Consider the following 21,204-nt stretch of genomic DNA (forward strand, 5'->3'; position numbering starts at 1 on the left):
CGCTGTGATTCGGACATGTTCTGGTACACATGTCCAGCTAGGAGCTGACTGGCTAGAGCTGAAGGAAATGTGTGGGTTCCAAAGATTTGGCAGTTTAGGCATGCTAACCACAGGGCAATGTCCTTGGCAAGAACGAGGAGTGAGGAATAATCAGGTGAGAGTAGAACCTTGGACAGGAAACAACCAAGACAAAGAAGACGCACCCGTCTTTGAAGGTGACATTGGGCAAACAATTACCCAGGAATTTCCTGGGCTGTTAGGTTTTGCTCTCTGAGGACTGCAGAGCTGTCCAATAACTGTGATAGGTTCACTGGGACTCACATAAGTCAAATATACTGGATAGACTGTCTTTTTTATTGAGAACCTTGGTGTCTTACTGGGTGACTTATGGTGGATCCCAGCCCACATTATGATGTGACAGGCTGATTATGTGTATAAAATAATGCTAATAATGATGATGTAATTTCTTTGGAGCTGGTGGAGAGACAGAGATGTAACAATGAAAGTTGCAAAATGCATTTGTCAGAAAACAGTTTTCAAAATATCAGTCATAAAACTGAGTGACTAAGACAGAAAATAAAACTATCGGCAAGGAATGGGAATAAAGGTAATTTTGAGCATAGAGAGAAATGGTATCAAGACTCTGGTAGCCAAGACAGCCCTCCCTGAACTTGGTGTAGGGCCCATTCAGCTAGAGGCAAAGTCTGTAACGGAATCATACCCACCCAAGAAGACTTAGCGTTAGTATTAACACCTTAGGAGTTCATCTATGTAAGTGAGCAGGAAGCGGGGACACTGTTAAGAATGTGGGCAAGAACTAAGTTTTAAGAAATCTTTTTCCCATTGATTTAAGCCTAACTTTCTCACAAGCTAAGACATAATCTCTAGGTGCACCTGAGCCCATGATCGAGGAGCAAGCCTGCCGTGTTTTATTTGTAGGAGAGTGAGGCAGAAGGAACTACGAGGATGAAAAGGAGACTCCTTACAGCAGGAACTTTACCTAATTTCATTAGCGCTTTTTATAATGCAAGTGATTTTTCTTAACTACAAACCATACTCACTTCTACGATGTCTGTATGTTCACAACGCTTGATTGTGATCAGGGGTCGCATCTGCATCTCGCTCAATCTCTTCAGCCATGCTGATAGTCCATCACCCTAACCCTAGTATCTGTTTCTGTAAAGCAGTGAGATTCAATCCCTATATAATCTTTTGTTTAAAGAAATCAGAGTGAACAGCAAAGCATTTTATTTATCAATCAATCACCCACAGCAGTTTTCAGTGAGTTGGCATAATATAGTTAGTCAATATTTACATTTTTATCTTTAATTGTCACATGATAATTGCATATATTCAACTGGTGTGGTGTAACACTTCAATACTGTACACAATGTGTGATACTCAACTCAGGATAAATGGCTGTCAACTTGGCTACTTAATCATGAGGTATTCTAATACCCAAGAAAGCTGGGAAGACTGTAGATATGTAGGATTGGTCAAGATCAAACAGGCTGTGCTCTATTATGCCAACTCCAGGAAAGCCCACATCTCTTATTGGGTAACTGTCTAGGATCAAGGGCAGTGCTAGGAATCCAGAGTGCACTGTTGACGCATCTGTTTGGTTAAGAGTATCTGCAGGCCAACTGCTTTCTGGAATTAATTCTACCTCTCTGGCTATGTGACCTGGGTAAGTTACATAGCTTCCTGTGCCTACATGACTCAAGAACTTAGCCTGATACCAAGCCTGGTGACATATGCCTTTAATCTCAGAGCTTGAGGGTTTGGCACAGAGGCAAATGGATTGCTATAAGTTTAAGGCCAGCCTGGTCTACAGAAAGAGGTCCAAGCTGGCCAGAGCTACTTACTGAGAGCATGTTTCAATCAAGCAGAACAAAAAGGATTTAACCTGTCTCATGGGGGTCCTGTGAGAATTAAATAATAACTATGAAACACAAAGAACAGAGACTGGTATATATGATGTTCTACATAATTATGTAATGAAAATACAGTGGTTTGATTAGGTCAGTTTTCTTAAACTTTCTTAATCTATATTAATCTTGCATTCAAGAGGACACATTTTATGTTATCTTTATTAAGCAAATGAACAAATTGAATGTCCCTGAAATTGAGAGTCCAGGAACTGTTAATTTTTTCCAAGCACTAACACAGTAAGACTGGAAAATGGCAGGGCTGTGCTCCAACATCTAAGCACTGTGTATTCAAAATCCTCCTGAGATGGAGAGGTGAATCTTCAGTAACATAATCAGAGGATTCCTGTTTAGTCTTGGTCTTTTGAGACAGATTCGCTGTGTGGCCAAGGCTGGCTTGGAACTTACTGTGTAGTTCCAGTTAGCGTGGAACTCATGGCAGTACTTCTACCTCAGCCACTGCACCCACTTGGTTTAATAATTATTTATTTAGTCATTATTAAACCACTTCCAATAAACATCTTAAGGAATCTTAACTTCTTTTTCCCATGGTAGACACCCTCTTTCTGGTTTAGTGTCAGGACTCTGATCCCAAGCTACCATTAAGCCCTGGCTCCTGTTACTTGTGTTCAGTGAGCTGAGTGAGTATCTAGTTTTTGTTTCTGATGTAAAACAACGTAGATCAGAAGTCAGCGTAGGGGAAGACAGAGTTATTTGCTTTACAATCGCAGGTTACAGTCTCTCATTAAGAGAAGTCAAGGCTGAAACTTGAAGGCAGCTCTGCTTGCTGTTCATTACACTGAATTCATTCATTACCTGAGAACAGTGAACTCACTGTTAGAGCCATGAAGTAAAGTAGGAACTGTGGAGAGGGATGACTTCTACTTAGCTAGCTTTCCTATACATTCCATGGCCACCTGCCTAGGAATAGTGCCACCCACAGTGGGCCCTCCTGCCAATGAACAATCAAGACAATCTCCAATAGCCATGTCTGCAGGCCAATCTGATCTAGGCAATTTCTCAGTTGAGTGGTTCCTCTCAGATGACTCTGGGTTCTATCAGTTGACAATTCAAGCTAACCAGGACAATGTGCTACTTCTGGTTTCCTTAGAGAATGGGACTGATTTCAGCAGCACCCTGTGCATGGAATTGTTATGAAGATGAAAAAAAAAATCTTTGTAAGAAAACTATTCCTGGTACTTGTGTTTCCAGGCATCTTTTCTACTTGGCCATGTCCAGTGCCCTGAGTATCATGGAATTGAGATTATATATGCTTTTCAAAATTTTCAGCCAATTATTCCTCTGTTTAGGTGCTAATAGACCTCGTTTCGCCAGGCTCAAGGATTTCTCACACGATCTTTGGCCCACAGAGTGTGGTCCTTATGTGTTTCTGTTTAAGGGATTGAACACAACTGTTTGAGGTAAAAATGTTAGGGATTTAACTCATTGCTTAGCTACTGATAGGAATCTCTATCCTCCCAAATCTCACATTGGCAAAAGCATGATTGTCAGTAGATTTACGTGCTTCAAGTCACCTGTGCCTCCCTTAATTCCACCCCTTGGGGTTAAGGCACTGTTAACATTGCTAAGCAAGCTTTGAGGCTGTGTGACAGGATGAGAAGGGCCTGCAGTGAGCAATAAATCCCATGGCCTGTGCAGAGCTGGGGACGGTTACTGCAGGAGCCCCTGCGGGGGGTTGATTTGCAGAGGAGTGGTGCATCTTTGTATTTTACAAACATAATCAAATATGGATTTCATTGAGATTGGTTTAATAAGTTGGCTCCCATTACAATATTCTTTTTTTTTTTTCCTGAGAGGATCTCTGTAGTCTTTATACTATTAGGGGTTCTCTACCTTGTTTATAATATCCATTGTCTTTGTGTGTGTGTGTGAGGGGTCCTCCACAGTGTCTATAATAGTCTTCATTGTCCTTTTTGCAGGATCCAATTTGCAGGATTGCTACAGAATTTATACTATTTTTTTTTTTTTACAATATTCTTCATTGTTTTGTTTTGTGCAGGGTTCCTACAGTGTTTAGAAGGCCAGAGTAATACAAACTGAACAGAAAGTCTGGGACACAGAGATGGGATAAAGTATGCCAGGCAGATGCCAGCAACTTAGAGCTACACCATTGCAACAAAAATAATTCACTGCTGTAAGAAAGGACATAAAATATACCAAGGGTTGTTAAAGCACTGGCCAATCGAACTCATGAGCCAATTGCTTTCATTGTCCTCTTTTAAGAGAACATCTAAGAAAGTCAAGGTTGGGTAGACAGGCACTGGGTCATTTTGGAGGATGGACTATTTTAAGGCATCAGGTAGAGGTGTATGTGATGTGGCACCTTCCTGAGCAAGTCCCCTTCTGTCTGCTGCCCCACCGCAGGAGGGCTGTGATGAGGTTGATTGCACAGAAGCTGCTAGGGGATATACTTCTTGTCCGTAAAATGAAGAGTGGTATAATAAAAATGACAGAGAAGCAGAGTATGAAGCTGAAGGCACAAGGAGAGTGGGAGCCAAGAGAAGGAGTTGTGTGTTCCTGAAAGGCTGGGTGGGTGGGAGCCCTGAAGAGACCAGACATGACTAAATCACAGTCCTGTGTCTCATGGTCTCATCACCAGAAGGGGCTTCAGCAGGTGCAGAAGATGCAGTCTATGGAAAGTTCGGGGTGATGTGCCTATAGTGAAGTGCTGTCCTGGAGAAGAGAGCTAACACAGGGAGCTTCACACAGGAAAACCAAGAGCTGAGCCCATGGAGGCACAAACAGGGTGGGGAAGGGGGTTGTTTGATAAAGAAATATCAGTTGTGATTGGTATTAAGTGCCTACTCACTGGTCAGAAAAAACTTACAAGTGGCAGTATGAGGTGAAAGGTAGTTGGCTGCCTTGCTGAGGCCTTTGTACTTCAGTTTGTGACACCTATAGGTGATCACTGTTAGATCGCGTCTGGGGAGGCATTGACTGACAATGTTAAGAGTGAGCCTTGAGCACGAGCTGGTTTTTTTGGAACCCATGTCCTATGGAGGGATGCCTCACTCAGCCTTGATGCAGTGGGGAGGAGCTTAGTCCTGCCTCAACTTGATATGCCAATGCATTGTTGGCTCCCGTGGGAGGCCCTTTCTGAGGAGTGGATGGGGGAGATGTAGAAAGGAGGTGGTGGGGGGAGAGAATGGGAGGAGAGGATGGAGAGGAAGCTGTGGCTGGTATGTAAAATTAATTTTAAAAAGTTAATAATAATAATAATAATAATAATAATAATAATAATAAAAGAGTGATCCTTAATCTGTCACAGTTCTTAAATGCACATGTATCCTAGTCAGAATTACATATTTTTCACCTGTTTTTTTTTTGTTCCTCAGATTAATGCCATGCGCTTCAGGTCAGGGTGATCTAAGTCTCAAGTTGGCCCTACACAATACATATAGTCAATGTATACATCCTAGATGCATTTTAATCAACCTCTAACCCACTGTAATCCTTAAGTGCCCATCTTGCATGGTGAGATAGGTAATTATTTATATCCATGCCAAATTTGATCTGTGACAGTCTCTTTTTAAAAAAAAATTATTTTAGATATGTTATGTGTATAAATGCACACCATTTGAGTGCCTGGGAATTACAGCTGGTTGTGATCCATAACACGGGAATTGAGAATTGAGCAGAGGTCCTCTGCAAGAGCCATAAGTACTCTTAACCACTGAGTCATCCTGCCGGCTTCTCTGGCAGTCTCTTACTGTGCTATTTCTCCACATAAATTTCCTCGAATAATGTTTAAAAAGGGTGTACTGAAGCTCCCATTTAAATGTGCCCCCCCCCGGGCCGCCTTGGCTGTTTACCACCCGACTAGAACATTCTTGTTAATCTGTCACTATATTTCACTTTCCTCCATAGGGGGAGGGGAATACCAATAGGAGATATAGATATAGATATAGACATATATAATCCCTCATTAGAAAACTTGTATGTATTCATGAATATACAAATATTTATGAGGTTTATTATGAGGAATTAACTGGTAGAATCATTGGAGGCCAAGAAGCCCTAGCATGTGCCATGTGGTAATAGAAAAACCAATAAAACTGGTAATATTATTTGGTCTCTGTCTCAGGGACTGAGAACTGAAGAGTTGATATGTCAGACCCAGTCCTTGGCAGAGGAAGCTGAGCTGATATGTCCAAGATCAAGCAGTTAGGTAGGAAAAATGGACCAGATTCCTTCGACCTCTAAATTTTGTGCTGTTGGACTGGGGTAGGGCAGGATGTAGTATATTTATTCAAATGGTAATATCCAGAACCACCTCTACAGACCAACTAAGGTCCACCTTGACCCATAGAGTTAAACCTGTCACTGATTCCCAAAGCCAGGTAGCTTATATTTAGCAGGCTAAGAATGCTACACTCCAGTGGGTATTGTAAAACCAAATGATAGATTCTCCTTTCCAGTAAATGCATTCCCTGTACCCCCTTTTCTCCTTGGGCCAAAATTTTGCAGTCTCATACCTATAAGTGACTCCAGAAATGATGTGTTTTCCCCCCAACAGATGAGGTACCAGGGATCCAATTCTGTTTCCTACTTTTCTTGATCTGAGCTAGAGGACAAAGGAAAGGAGAGAGCCATATCAGCATGATCATTTTATAATTATAAGCAGACTCCCAGGGGTTACTTCACTCCTGTTATCAGAAATCTTCATTTACTGGAATTTCTTTATATTTGCTTTTGGCTAAATAGCTCACAAGATGACCTTGTCAATGCAGTCTTATGGCTTAACAGAAGAACCAGGGCTAAGTTGTAGGAAGTTCACTCAGTAAGACTTCACCACAACTTAAGCCTAAGGTATTTTAGTTAAAAAAAAAAAAAGTGCCACTTCGTATGCATGTGTGTTTTATTTGGTTCGCATGTGAAGAGCACTTAATACATGGTAGATGTCCCCCTTTTCCTCTCCTGCCCCTTTCATGTCCTGAATTCAGTGAGTGGATATGCAGGATTCTTGCTGGAGGCCCAGTTCTTTTCCATCTCTTTATTTTTCTAACCATGCACTAATAGTATCTTCACATAATTACTCTGGTTTTATAAGTCTTTATATTTGATGGTTTGGGGTCTTCAGAATTTGCCATTCGAGCTATCTACATTAATTGCTTTATTGAAACTGGTAACAACTAATACTTATGTGTATCTTTGTAATACTTATACTTGATAACATATGAATCACTTTACATTTATCTCTAATCCTAATGACTCAGTGAGATCAAAGATGTCTTTTTATTTTAATGAGAAAATTAGGGTCCAGCAGAGCCATAGGACACTCAAGGTCATGTTGCTAATCTGTGGTGATCCCAGGATTGGCACCTTGACCAACCTCCTGCAGTCCCTCTGGTCTTTTGTAACCAGTCTCCATGCCTGAGACAAGGCCTCAGTACACTTTTGGTAAAGTGGGTTTCTTGCTGTGCTGTATGTCTTGATTTTCAGCACTAACCCTGAAATAACCCTGGTTTAGTATTTCTTTCCTTTTTTCTCCAGTACTTAGAGAAAGGCCTGGAGGGAAAGCCAACAGTGTGAAGTCTTGGATTCACTACTGTGTCTGTCTATTCATTGTAGATTTCATGCTATTTTTAGGCTTGGTAGATGGTAAGAAGGAATACTTAGAGTTCTATTAAAGCCAATTTCAGGAGCTGTTATGTGCTGACAAAGTTTAAAGCCCCTGATTCTGTCTGAAATAGCGGGGGTAGAGGATGTGGCTTCTATATTGGCTGAATTTATGGAAGTGAGGGATCTACAAGTTCCTTGACCTGGCTCTCCTCTCCTCACCTCTCCTACCTACCAACGGTTCTGAACTCGAGCATCTTCCCACACAGTGTCACTCCGCAAAATCAAACAGTTAAGGAATACCAGGTCTAAAATTAGAAGTGCCAAGGTCTTCTAGGGGACAGCAAGATAATTTTCATATATATATATATGTATTTGCAACTGAGAATTCATAAACGTGTAATCTGGATTTATAATAGAACTACAGTAGTCCTAATGTGAGTCTCTGTGCTGTGGATAGCTACTGACATTTTACGATTGCTCTGATAATTGTCATGAATTAAAGTCTTTTGAGTGTATATGACTTATCTTCTCTTCCTTGTAATTCATAAATTTACAGCAAAATGCCATATGTGTTAGCCCTATTTACTAATCTTTCAAAGTGCATATTTTCAAAGATCATTGCTAGTCAAATGGCTCACAATGTCATGGTAGAAATAGTATAATTTTCCCAGTGCTTCTCAAGCCCATATCTCCCAGTTGTTGAAAATGAGTCCCAAAACTCTCTTTGCATAACTCAGGTCATGGAGAGCTTTTTAGTGTCTTAAAACGTACATGTGTCTGAGAAAATTATCATGAAAGAGCAAAATTGGTCTCTGCTTGCCAGTGTCAACTTGTCACCTCATCTTTAGTTAGCTCATTTTCTTATATAATGGTCTACATTAGCTCAAATGACAAGGTATAAAAAAACTAACAATTTTCTTATGAAGAATAAATACTAGCACAGAAACATTAAGCTTAGCCAGTAAATGTCACTTTGATGCCTTAATACTATAAGTAAAATGTACAGATGGAACGTGTGGCCATTCTGTCTCTAAAGGAATTGATAGGAACTATGAGATTGAGTACAGACACAGCCTCTGAGTCCTCTTAACTTTTTATGAGAAAAAAGCACTATCTTATGTGTACATGAATGTGTGTGTGCATGTGTCCAATCATGCATGCTTTGTGGATGTTGGGTGGTAGTGAGAACAAGAGTGTTACCTATCTCACGTATAGGGAAGAAGGGAACTCTGATGAGGGCTGTGAGGTTGCAAGGTCGCAGGGCATTTTTAGAACCAGTTCTTCCTGCTCATAGAATATCCACTACAGTGCAGAGGCCATTCTTTTCTGAGAACCTCATCTGGGCCTCATCTCATATTATCCAGTAGAAAATAAAAACACATCTATTTTGGCAGGTGCTACTGCTTTGGATGACTTCTGTATTCTACGAATTCTTGTACTAAAGGCTAAGTCCCCGCTGTAACCCTACTAAGTGGAACTTTGAAGAAACAGAGGCTAGTTAGCCACTGGGGGCATTTCTGTGGTTAGGATTATTGCTGGTTGCTTAGAGAGAGTTCTCCCATGTGAATAAGCATATGCAAAAGCAAATTTGGCTTCTTGTCCTATGATGTAATCTCTCTTTCTCAAAAACAGTCCCATAATTTTTCCATCTATCGTGTAGCCAAAAGGCCTTAGGGGCAGCAGGTGCTGGCACAATGTTTTTGGACCCTCAAAACTGTGAGTGGCATAAACATCTTTTCTATACAGAGCATCCACTCTCCAATATTTTCTTACAGCAATAGCAAATAGGATGAAAATGTTGCAGGCAAAGTGCTACCGAGGTGTGTCCCAGTCTTACTTTATTGTTAAAACTTACATGTGTGGACTACAACTACTTATAAATGAATTAGATGTCGGCAAATTAATAGTCTAACTTAACCCTGAAAATATCTTTATATTCCAAGTCGACCAATGAGTCAATTCTCCTGTATAAAGTAGAAGCTCACTGAGTTAAAAATAGTGTGCTTAAGAATAATTTGGCTTTTAAAATGGCTTACTATTTTTGTCTCATTGAATGCTTCTCTCCAAATTTCATTTATAAAATCATTGCCTGTTACTTCAGCTTTTTTCTTCAATAAGCCTTGCTGTAGAAGACAATAATAAACTCACCCTCCATATAATGGGTTTTTTTAATCTCTGAATTAAAGACTTTTCTTGAGACCGACTTCTTCTTTGCAATCATCCACAAACTTTCCTATTTAAATGTGTAGCCCTGGATATCTACACTATGACTGATGGGCTTGGTAATCCTCTTGACCCAAACTACACTGAGCTTACTCTGTGGTTACTATTCTCATCCTCTTTGTTACCTGATAAAATTTTCTTTAGTACTGCATATGAGAAGACCGTGAAAAGACTTCCGTGTAACTCCAGGTGATAGAGCTAGGATTTGAACCTCAGTAGTTTAATTTCAAGCATCTTTGTGATCCTTCTGTTATCATGAAGTCTTGAATGTACCACTTTATCTTTCTGACACCTATTACCTTCAAGTATATCAGATGATTTGAATGCATTCTGTGATAGCTAATCTCCTTGGCCATGTGACACACCAGGGAAAAAAGGAACCTTAACTGAAGAATTGCCTCCATCAGGATTGGCCTATGGACATGTCTGTGGGGACATTTCAATGATTGCTATTTAATGTAGAAGGGCCCAGTCCACTGTGAGCAGCACCGTCCTTAGGCAGGTGGATCTTGGTTGTGTAAGAAACGTAGCTGAGCATGAATAAGCCAGATAGCAAACCAGTAAGCAGTGTTCTGTAGTTTCTGCTTCAAGCTCCTGCCCTGAACTTCTGCTTTGGCTTTCCTCAATGATGGACTGTAACCTGTAAAATGAAGTAAACCCTTTCTTCCTCTGAGTTATTTTTGGTCATGGTGTTAATCTACATTAATAGAAAGCAAACAATGACAGATCCTGAATGTCTGAATTTTGAAAGGTTTTTTTTTGTTGTTGTTTTTTTGTTTTGTTTTTTGTTTTTTGTTTTTTTAGCTGAGGATAGAACCCAGCGCTTTGTGCTTGCTAGGCAAGCACTCTACCACTGAGCTAAATCCCCAACCCTTGAAAGTTTTAGAGAAAAAAACTCTACTACTAACTAATTTCTTTTTAGTGTGTGAAGATCTTTAAAAGGCCCATAGAAGTCTTTTCATTGTTTCTTGTATGTCATGTGAAAGACTACCTTGCCCCTGATCTGTTGTCTGCCTACTCCTCAGTGAAAGGGGCAAGTCTTCAAGAATCATAGGAGGAACTGTGCATGATGGCCCACACTTGTATTCCCAGGAGGCTGAGTTAAGAAGGCCATGAGTGGAAGGCCATCCTGAGGAACATTGAGGGACCCCACCTCAGACAAAGCAGAAGAAAACAGGAGCGTAGGCTGATGGCAAGGCAGTCCTTTCATGGGCAGTCTGAAAACACTGGCTCCAGAGACAGAATGCTGGCTTCTCTTCATGGCCCTCCCCTGCAGGGCACTTAACTCCATTGTTCCTCAGGTTTCTGTGTGTGGAGTGTAGATGGTGGGAGGGCCTCCAAGTGGGAAAATCTCAGTTAAGAGTTTCTAGCCATGTTCCCTCTACATGTGAAATTTCCCCTCAAGATCTCAGTACTCCCACAGGTTTTTAACACAATCAATAAGAGTGATTGACTCCATTCCCTCCACATCTGTTGGACTTCAAGGTGTACTCCTTAGAGTCTTCTTCCTTTCTCATCTCTAGAATTGTTTCTATGTGGCTGTGCAGTATCACTGGTGATGGAATAGTAATAAATATGCACTAAGTTCTTCACCATGTACTTGATAGAAATGATTTAATTTAATGCTTTTGAACATCACAGGATTACATTTCACAGTTGATGTAACAGGCTCCAGGACTTTAATCATCTAAGGATATATGGCATGTGAGGAAACATCACATTTGATGCTTGCACACAAATATGCTTGACCATAACCCTTGTACTTACTGCCTCCTCCCTCGTTCCTCTTATGACTGCCACATAATCTTAGGCATGTGTTTTCTTAAGTTACTAGTTGTGGGCTGCCTGAACTTTAACTTTCCATATCAATAATTATGTGTCTAAGCATAGTAAAACAAAACAAAACAACAACAACAAAAAGCCCGAACCCAAAAACAGTGACTTAAGCACAAAATTCTAGAGGACAAATTGGGATTGTTATGCTATCTCCACAGTGACACCAAGAGCTTTTTCTAACTATCTCGGTTACAGCCCTCATTTTTAGGTCATGGGAACTACAGTCATCATCCTACATTCTGAGCATGAAGGGGTTAAAGTGGGAAGGCAGGTGTAAAGGAGGATGAGCTAATCAAGCCTTCCCCTTCAAGGACCTTTCCTGGAAACTCAACTGAGCAATTTCTACTTTTCTATCACTGGTTATGATTTGTGCATGTGACTTCTCTTAGTTAAAAGAGAAGCTGAAAAATATATTTTATACCCACCTGTATTGTTATCAAGATCAAAATTGGGTTTCTATTTACATGGACCTGAAGTTATGAAGTTCTTGAAATATATCAATCACATGAATTCATCCAGTGGGACCTTTGCTGGTGACTGGGTGACCGGGGCGGGGTAACTTGGTATGTGGTAGAGGTTGTTGTATGCAACAGAAGCTTAGAACTAGCTTGATTTTCTTGGTACCCAGGAGAGCTGTCAAGATGAAACTTGACCCAGACTCAGAGAAAAGGGAGGGAAGGCTCAGAAAACTGTGTTCCTGGTAACCCGAACTCTTCTAGGACCATGAGTAGCAGTACAAAAGCAGAGGAATCATAGCCCTGTAATGTGCTTTAAGCATTTTAAGCTGACCCCTTGCAAGATTTTGGTTTGAAAATATATGATGAATAAAAAGTTATCGCTTTAGATTTATGTTTTGGAGGTTCAGCAGAGGCAGTTAACCAGCAAACACAACTAAGGATTTGGAGCACAATGGAGCAACAGGGATAGGCTTTGGAGTCATTTCTACCCAACTTTTAATCCTAGAACCACAATTTGTGATCCATATATAGTGGTCTGAATGAGAATGGACCCCATACACTCATATATTTGAATGCTTAGTCCGTAGTTGGTAGAACTATTTGGGAAGAATTAGAAAGTGTGGCCTTATTGGAGGAGGTATGCTACTAAAGTTTCAAAAGCCCAAGATATGCCAAGTTAGCTCTCCTCCACTTCAGTTTGCATATCAGGATGTAAGTAAGCTCTCAGCTGTTCAGCACCATGCTTGCCTGCCTGCTGTCATGCTCCTGCCTTGATGGTCATAGACTTACTCGCTGAAACTGTAAGCCTCCATTCAACTCTTACTTGGTTGTTGTGTTTTGTCATGGCAATGGAAAAGTAACTAAGACACCATGCAACTTGAAAAGTCATCTCATCTTTCTGAATCTATTTTTTCTCCTTCAAAACAGAAACAAAGGAAACGAAAAAAGAGACTAACACACCTCCCGGATTCTTGTCAATAAGTGACTGTAACTAAGACAAAACCACTACCCGGTTGGTGTGTGGCCCACAGTGGTAGAATTGCTGGCTCTGGTGCTATGATCACAAGGCCATCTGTTCCCCACCAGCAGGCACTAACTGTGCATTTTTTAGGAGCCCCATTGCATTGCAGGTCAAGATCTTGGTTCTTGTTGAAGGATGGATGCAGGAGGTCCAGGAAAGTGCAGGGAGAAATTAATTTTCTGAGCAGCAGCCACTGGGAAATTCCCTGTGTTCTTGATGTCAGTGAAGGCTGAAAGCCTACTGCTAGGTCAACTAAATTATAGATTTCAAATGCTTACATGGGGCCACCTAAAAAAAGCTCATGATGAAGCCTTCATTTCTACAACTTTTACCTTCCTCAGATATAAAATGAAGATACCCATAATGCCCACCTTCCTGGTTGTTACAAAGATAGTGCCTGTGGAGCCTGGCACGTAATGTAGATCTAATAAATACTGCTTATTATTATGAGCTTCCTTCCCTCTCTTTCCACCCAAGTGAAAACAGGGCTCGTGGGTTTTGTAGCTGTCTCAGCTCCAGTAATGCTATAAAAATTTAACTAGGGCATAAAGTACACATATAATCATACTAGGTCCAAAAATGATACTGTGATAATGTGATTAATAATGAGTTCTTGGATGGTAATGGCATCTTAAGTTGCTCCTGTAGACTTGTAAATTTCATGGGCTCCAGTGTTCATGAAAGTGGGACTGACGGCTGGCTCATTGCTCAGGGCAGCAAGCTGTGCAGTCCGACTGTATTGGTGCTCCACACTCCCTACATAGCTCTGTGTCTCAAGTCAAAGTTTCACATTTGCTGGAGCCTCGCTGGGGTGGAGTAACTTTACTTTTGTGTTCTTGCTTTTCATTGCTAGGATGTGAACAAACTTGACAAGGAAACAAAGGAAAGTCTTTGGAACAGTGTCCTGGCATCCGAGGCTTGTTGTCATGACCAGCACCTCTCTCCATGCTTATGTTAACTTCTACATTTTCCAGGGCAGTTTTTTTTTTTTAAATGAGTTATGACATGTGATCCTCTCTAAAGCCTAGAAAGAAAGCAGAGTGAATTTCATTTCTGCATTTTTGTTAAGACAATACAGGCTAGGAAGAGCAAAGTGACTTTTCCCTGCTTGGCATAGGCTGGACATGAATTGAAATCTTTGCTTCTAGGTCCTTTCTGCATGACTGCATTGCAGGTAGCCTCTGTCCTTATGCTGTCTGGTAGACAGTAACATTTGCATATCTTTATATCAAGTTGCCCTTTCAGACGGAGTGAGTTGTACAAATACACACCCATTTGCTGCTGCTTTAGATGGGCAGCTATAAAGAATCAGTATACTCATAAGTCCTGTGGGTGGATATGGTTGGCATATAACCACTGCGCCAGAGCAGAACATACTGTAGGAGTGCTAGGGTTCACTAGCCGGGGGCCTGTACCAGAATGGTGTTGTAGCAGAAGTGAAGTGGATGTTCATATGCAGGACAAGCAGCATGGCTGCCTGCAGGAGAAGGTCTCTACAGTAGGCTCTACTCTTGACCTTCCCAGTCTCTCCCTTCCCAGACTTCCAAAGCCTAAAATTCTACCATTCTAGGTCTTGAAGATTAGTCAACATTTGAAGGGATTCCAATAAAATAGAAGTATGCATATCCACTGTGTGTATAATAGCACACTCAATATAGTTGAGGTGTGTGTGTGTGTGTGTGTGTTTAAATCTTGGATTTTTTTGGTGGGACTGGTCAGAGAGCTGAGTTCCCTGAGCTCTGGAACATCCTCCTTCATAACACAGGTACTAAGATTCTTCAATGATCAAAAAAATTGTCACATTTATAAAATGACTATTGGAGGCTTGAGAGATGGCTCAGTGGTTAGGAGTGTTTATTGCTCTTGATAAAGGCCTGGGTTATGTTCCTAGCATTCACATGGCGGGTTACAACTCCAGTTCCACATCTAGCTTCTTCCTCTGACTTTTGTGGGCACCAGACACTCATATACAGGGCACTCACATACACACAGGTGAAACATTTAGACACATAAAAAAAATCTTTTTAAGGACTAATAGAGTGCAGTGTTGGAAGATTGTTGAGATGTGAAAAGGGGCTGGAGTGCTGGTCTGAGGGGAGAGAGGGAAGTGGCTGACCTGGATATTTCCCAAGGAAGCTCACTACGGTTGGGCTTGGAAAGAGTCTTAGCTAATTTCCTGGTTGTCTGTGAGAAGTGGATGTTGCAGCATTCAGAGCATTTGGGTTGCTGTGACCTCCAGCCATCTGTGCCCGGCCTGTAAAGTTAAATGGTCAGTGGCATCAGATGGTGAATGATCACAAACAGTCCCTGCTCACTGCCATAAGAGAGAAAAAAATGCCCCCTGGAGAAATAATCATAGATGCTATTTTCAAAGTTGGAATTAATTGTATATCCAGGAAAGCCCGTCTTCTGCCTATTATTCTATTAGGGTGATAGAGGCATTGTGCCTCAGAAAACAGCTGGAATAGTCTCTCAAAGGTCACCTATCCTAGCACTCCTGGAACAAAGCCTTCAGGGTCACATCCCAGGATGAATTAGCAACTGACATTTTACAGTCAAAATATGTGCCTAAGAATAGTTCTGACCCTGTAGCCTTAAGCTTTTAAGGGTGGGAGCTGTCCTTTAGTGACTTCAAAAGTACTTTTCTCCATAGCCATTTAATCCAAGGTATGTCTCTGTGGTCACCTAACGTGGGTTTGACTTCCCGTTCTACTGTATTAAAATGTCTGCCTTTGTTCCCTTCTCTTTCCTCCAGCGAGTGAGACCTGCAACGATTTCCACCCAATGTTCTTCACCCATGACAGATCCTTCGAGGAGTTTTTCTGCATTTGTATCCAGCTCCTAAACAAAACATGGAAGGAAATGAGAGCCACTTCTGAAGACTTCAACAAGGTAACGTGGGTTGCAGAGCTTGATGCGAATTGTGTCATCTGACGGGCTTGGGACTCAAGTCTCCAACGTGGTTCACTATTTCCTCCGCTGTGCATAGAAGTAGTAGCCAAGGGAAGAGAAGGAAAGGGGTGTCATTTTAAATTGTACTCAAAATGGAAGCAGCCACTAGGTATCAGCTAGGGTCAGCTTTGGTCCTTTGTCTAAACAAGGCCACCAATAGAGATACTTTCTGGAGAAACTTTGTCACAGTGAGCTGTTTTCTTTGTGGTTTTGTACAGAATGCCTCATCACTGGTGTAAGGTCATTAGGAAGGTGTCATCCTTCAACCTATGTAGAAGACAAGAACAGAGCAAATACAACCAGGAAGACAATGTCTGGCTAATTGGTAGCTTTGTGTAGTGTGAAGGTCTTAAGATCATCTGTCATCTTCTTTGTCTAAATAAGAATTATTGCTAAAATGAAGGGGTTCTCTCTCTCTCTCTCTCTCTCTCTCTCTCTCTCTCTCAGGAAACAGGGTTACATGTACCATTTCTTGGTTTGGAGTAAGTATTTGATCATGCAAATGAAGATGTTGTGGGACTTTTAAATGTTTTTATTACATGTAGTGTGTGTGTGTGTGTGTGAGTGTGTGTGTGTGTGTGTGTGTGTATGTGTGTGTAACACACACAGAGGACAACTTAGAGGAGTCAGTTCTTTCCTTTCACTGTGTTGGTTTCAGGGCTTGAACTCAGGTCCTTAGGCTTGGTGGCAGGTGCCTTTACCTGCTGAGCCATCTTGCCAGCACTTGTTTGTTCTTATGCTGTATTACTTTCAAGAATATGACTTTTCTGTTTCCATAGGTGTGAGAATGTTCATTGAAATTTCTTGGTCACCTTAGAGGAGTTAGAAGCAGAGTCCCTGCTTTTAGAGATAAAGAGCATCTCTATCCTTCAGCAGACATGTATAATAGTGATGCCATAGCTAATAATGATAACTTTAGGGGGTCTGTGTAGGTATAGCTTAGTCTATAACACTTGTAGCGTGCTTCTAAATAAGAGTCTGGCCCATTACCCAAGCCCACTCTCCTGGTACTAGATTTTAACTGTCTTTAAGAGGCTAAGAATTTGGTGCCCCACTTCTGTAGCCTTGGTGCATATATAATATTTAAATTACAACTGTGTTTGCCTCCCTGTTGCCTTCTCTCTGAATATATGTCACATGCATTTTTGTTTTGTTTACAAAGTCTGCTTTGGGTCATCTTGAACCACTACAGGTTGAAAACAAAGAAAAGCAGGAAAGGAGCTGAATCCTTAGTCAGGCGCTGACCTGCCCATTTTCCTGGGCATAGCCACTTTACCCACACTTAGAGCATTTCCCTCTGTGGTGCCTACCATCTTTCCTTTGCACCTGGGACTGGTTGCTGAAATCCAGCCAATGTGCCCCACATGGAGCAGTGATCTGCAAGTTGCAGTTTAGAGTCACTGTGGATCTGAACAGCACTGCCTGAGCAGGCATCATTCAAAGAGGATTGGGGCGGAAAAGAGCCATTAATTCACTTGCAATCATAGCCACAGCCTCCTCAGTGTACTTCACTTGATTATGAGAGACTTTGCCATTCAGGTGCAAATCATCCCAGAGAAAGAAGGCCTTCCGCAGTTGAAAAAGACTTAAATCAATAGCCTTTCAAAGTGGCTGTGGCCACTCTGCCCTGGTTCAGTATGACTCTTCAGATGCTGTGGGGGACAGCTATGGAGCCTCAGCATTATATGTTGGGACACTCACTCCTCCTGATGTATGTTAGCATTGGTTCAAGAATGAGTGTCAGAGGAGGAAGGGTCAAGCATGGGAAAGACAAGGCATTTTAATTTTCAGTGATAGTCTGCTTTTCCCCCTGCTTGTTTTAGAAAAGCATATCAAAGATAGATATATAAATAATACATGGATCTATTGAAATAAATAGGCTGATATGTAGCCATAGATAAATAGTAAATAGCACATGTATTCACTTTCTATTGCACTGCAATGGATGAGTACAGAATTAGTAGTTTAAGCAATGCAAATATCTTACCTGATTGTTCTATCATTCAGAAGCTAACAGTGTCTCTTTGGGCCACAGTTACAGCTTCAGCAGAGCTGTTTCTGTCTGGCAGTTCAAGAAGAACTTGTTGCTTCTTGTTCTTTAGCTTCCAGAGGCTGCTGTATTTCTTGGTTTGCATTCTGTTTCTCCCTCTCTAAAGCCAACAGCTGTGGATCCAGTCCCCTCTGATGCCATCCTGTCTCTCTAAGGTCATCTTTTAAGAACCTCTGAATTGTATGGAATTTGGATAATTAAGGATAATAATATCCCTGTCTTAAGGTTACCCAAAAGCAACCTTAGTTCTACCTAAATCACACGTTGCACAGTTACAATTCTTGGAGATTAAAACATGAGCATCCTTGGAGAGCATTTTTCTGCCCATCATAGTCTACATTTTACTTGTGTCTATATTTGCTCTTTAAGTGTTAATGACCATTTTTAATGTAATATTGATAGATAAGCTTTTTTGCCTGCTATTTTTACTGGTAGACATAATCGGAGAGTTCTGCTGGTAGTTGCTCAAATACAGATATGTTTGTGTCCCATTTCTTTTGTGTTCCTGTTCTGCCTGTAGCAAACTTTTTATTGTAGAAAAGGAGAGGGGAATGAGGAAGAGGGGGAAGAGGGAGAGAAAGGGAAAGAGAGAGAAAGGAAGGAAGGAAAAAAAAAGAAATTGGAAGCATGCTATGTAACAGCCACTGCTGCAATTTGAAGACAGTCTTTCTCATTTTTTTTATTTCTTTTCTTCTTGCTTCCTGCCTGTCGGCCACTGTGCTCCTTTACTCAATAATAAATGGAAAGAGAGAGAAGTGCTGAAATTGAAATCGGTTCACTTTTCTTCTTGTTATTAACTTGGTAGTAGAGGAGATTGAATTTAGGAACAAATGTGGGTTCAGAGTTACTGGTAGATTTAAATTATTTCATGTTCTCAACACTGTCCAAGTTCAAATTCAAAAATATTTTAAAAGAACCCAACATTAAACACAATTGTTTTTGAACTGTTTTGGATACTATCTCAGTCTCTGGTCAGTTTGTACACAGAAGGTGAGGCAGATTGAATTGCATACCTCTAGGCCTTTAATTCAAATTTTTAATTTTGCCAACACAGCACATACACCATGTTCTGTCGGAGGCAGGAATAGCTTCTGCTACCCACCTGGCTTGAACTTTGGTCTGAAGATATCTGGAATATGCTAGTTAATGCCACTACTTGAAGAGGGTGTTTGGATAAGCAGCTGTCTATTGCTCCTTCAGGCTTGAGAAGCAGCAGATGGAATGTTTTTCTTATTTATGTAAGAGAAGTAGAATTGGAGAGTGATTAAAATATTTATGCTTTGAGAAGTGCTTTCACTTTCTCAATATAGCAGTCTACAGAATAATCCATTGATTCAGGCCATTGAGTTTGTATTCTGTGTTTTTGCCTTTTATTACCAATATTTTAGAGCATGCATCATTCATTTTTATGGCATCAGGGAAGAGCTAACTGCCACCAGTGAGCTCCCCACACAAGTGGCCCAACCATCATTAGAAGACTTCAGTTTTGATGTTTTGGGTACAAGGATATTGTTTTATGACTTTGTGCATTATTATTGTTGCATTTTAAACATTCTAACAAGGGTTTGCATGTGGAATATCAGTCTATGTGGCAGTGTTGCTCAACCTTGTACATTTGAAGCACATGGGGGCCTCTTATCCTAGTAGGCAGTTGAACCACAGACCAGCGAACCCATGAGCTGGATAAAAGCTACCCACAATTATTTTCACAAAGCTAGAGTTGATCACAAAAGGTGAGTTGTATCAATGGAAATTCTATATGTGATATATGCCACACATATCTCTGAGTAATACAGATTGCCTGCATTAATAGAGTATATGGCTGTGTGTCATTTAGCTACTCAAAAATTCTATGCCTGAAAATTAACAAAAATTTTGAAAATGGAAATGGTATCTCATCCTCTCCTATGGTGATGTTATAGTAATTGAAGTAATAAACATAAAAATACTTTGAGGAAATAAATTCATAAGCAGATGTAACATAGCTTTTTATCCTTTTCTTTCTTTCTTTTTTTTTTTTTTTTAGAAATCATAAGATAAATTTTCTGTGAAACATGAGTAAGCAGCTCTTTTAAAAGTCTTTTTTTAGTATATTGTGTTAAAAATGATAGTGGATGGTGATGATGTTCCTGAACCTTGCATTAAATTCTGAGCTGAATTGCTAACCTTCTAACAGTGACAAAAATAAACATATGCTGGTTTTAGCAACCTGTTTTCCAGCAACTTTATGAGCTGCCTTGGTTTTCCATGTTGGCACACCATCATGGCAGCCTGTTAGAAAATCAGCATGTCAGGAATCTCGTGTCCTTAACAGTTGGTGAGAACCAAGGCCTCTCTAACAATTGACTACTTGGCCAGGCATATTTGGTGATGTTTAACCATCCTAGGGACCATCAACTATCTGTTTTTATGGCATTGGTGGCCCTGTCAAAGTCAACATTACACATCAAGATTACATGACTTTGCATGTTTCGGTGTACCAAAATGGAAGAGACACTTTTAAAGGTGCCCTTACTGTGGAGTAACAGGGCTATTTTGGAACTTGATCCAACAGTAAAATAAGCTAGGCACTCTTGGAATCTTAGGCTCACAGAGGAAAACCCATGAATGCTTAGAATATCAGACTGCTCTGGGACAACCCAGGCCCAGCAAAGCAGCTGCCAATGGCCAAGCTGTGACCTTCATCTGTGTCAATGGGAGAAAACCCCAGTTAGGAAGAACTGGAGAATGATCCAGAAGGAAGCATTCTGAGAAATCCCCAGAGGAAGATCCACAGAAAATAACCAACTTCTAGCCGATTATGGTGTGGCATAAAATGGGTGGTGTTTAAAATGTTAGAGCCAGCAAATGCCTGTGCTCAAAAGGGGAATGCTTGCTTTTTGCTTTGCTCTTGGCTTACTGACTTTCAGTGTGTGCTTTGCCGAAGACAATTGCATATTCAGAAGTCCTCTTCCTAGGCATGCTCAGCTCCATAGCTGAGCGAAAGACGCTCTTTAGGTTCACTGAGCCAGCCTATGGAATGAAAGGTGGTCTGTAACTCGCATCATGAATAAACATGAACCTCCTCATTTGCATGAGGCAGGTGACTGTAAAATATCTTGCAGCAAGTCATGAAAGGAAGCTTTGTGTGTCAGTGCCCAGGGGGAGCTGGGA

The 21,204-nt window shown here is 40.9% G+C and overlaps 1 protein-coding gene across 5 annotated transcripts in view; it reads left to right on the forward strand.

Moving 5' to 3' along the window:
* Positions 1-21,204, forward strand: part of Elmo1 (engulfment and cell motility 1) — a 534,802-nt gene that overhangs the window by 354,608 nt on the left and 158,990 nt on the right. For all 5 annotated transcript variants that reach the window (XM_036187573.1, XM_036187569.1, XM_036187572.1 and 2 more), the window contains one exon: positions 15,805-15,941. In XM_036187573.1, the coding sequence (XP_036043466.1) occupies positions 15,805-15,941 (137 nt within the window). The remainder of the gene's footprint in view (positions 1-15,804; positions 15,942-21,204) is intronic.

The sequence above is a fragment of the Onychomys torridus genome, chromosome 5 (assembly GCF_903995425.1).
Source record: "Onychomys torridus chromosome 5, mOncTor1.1, whole genome shotgun sequence".
Taxonomy (NCBI): Eukaryota; Metazoa; Chordata; class Mammalia; order Rodentia; family Cricetidae; genus Onychomys; species Onychomys torridus.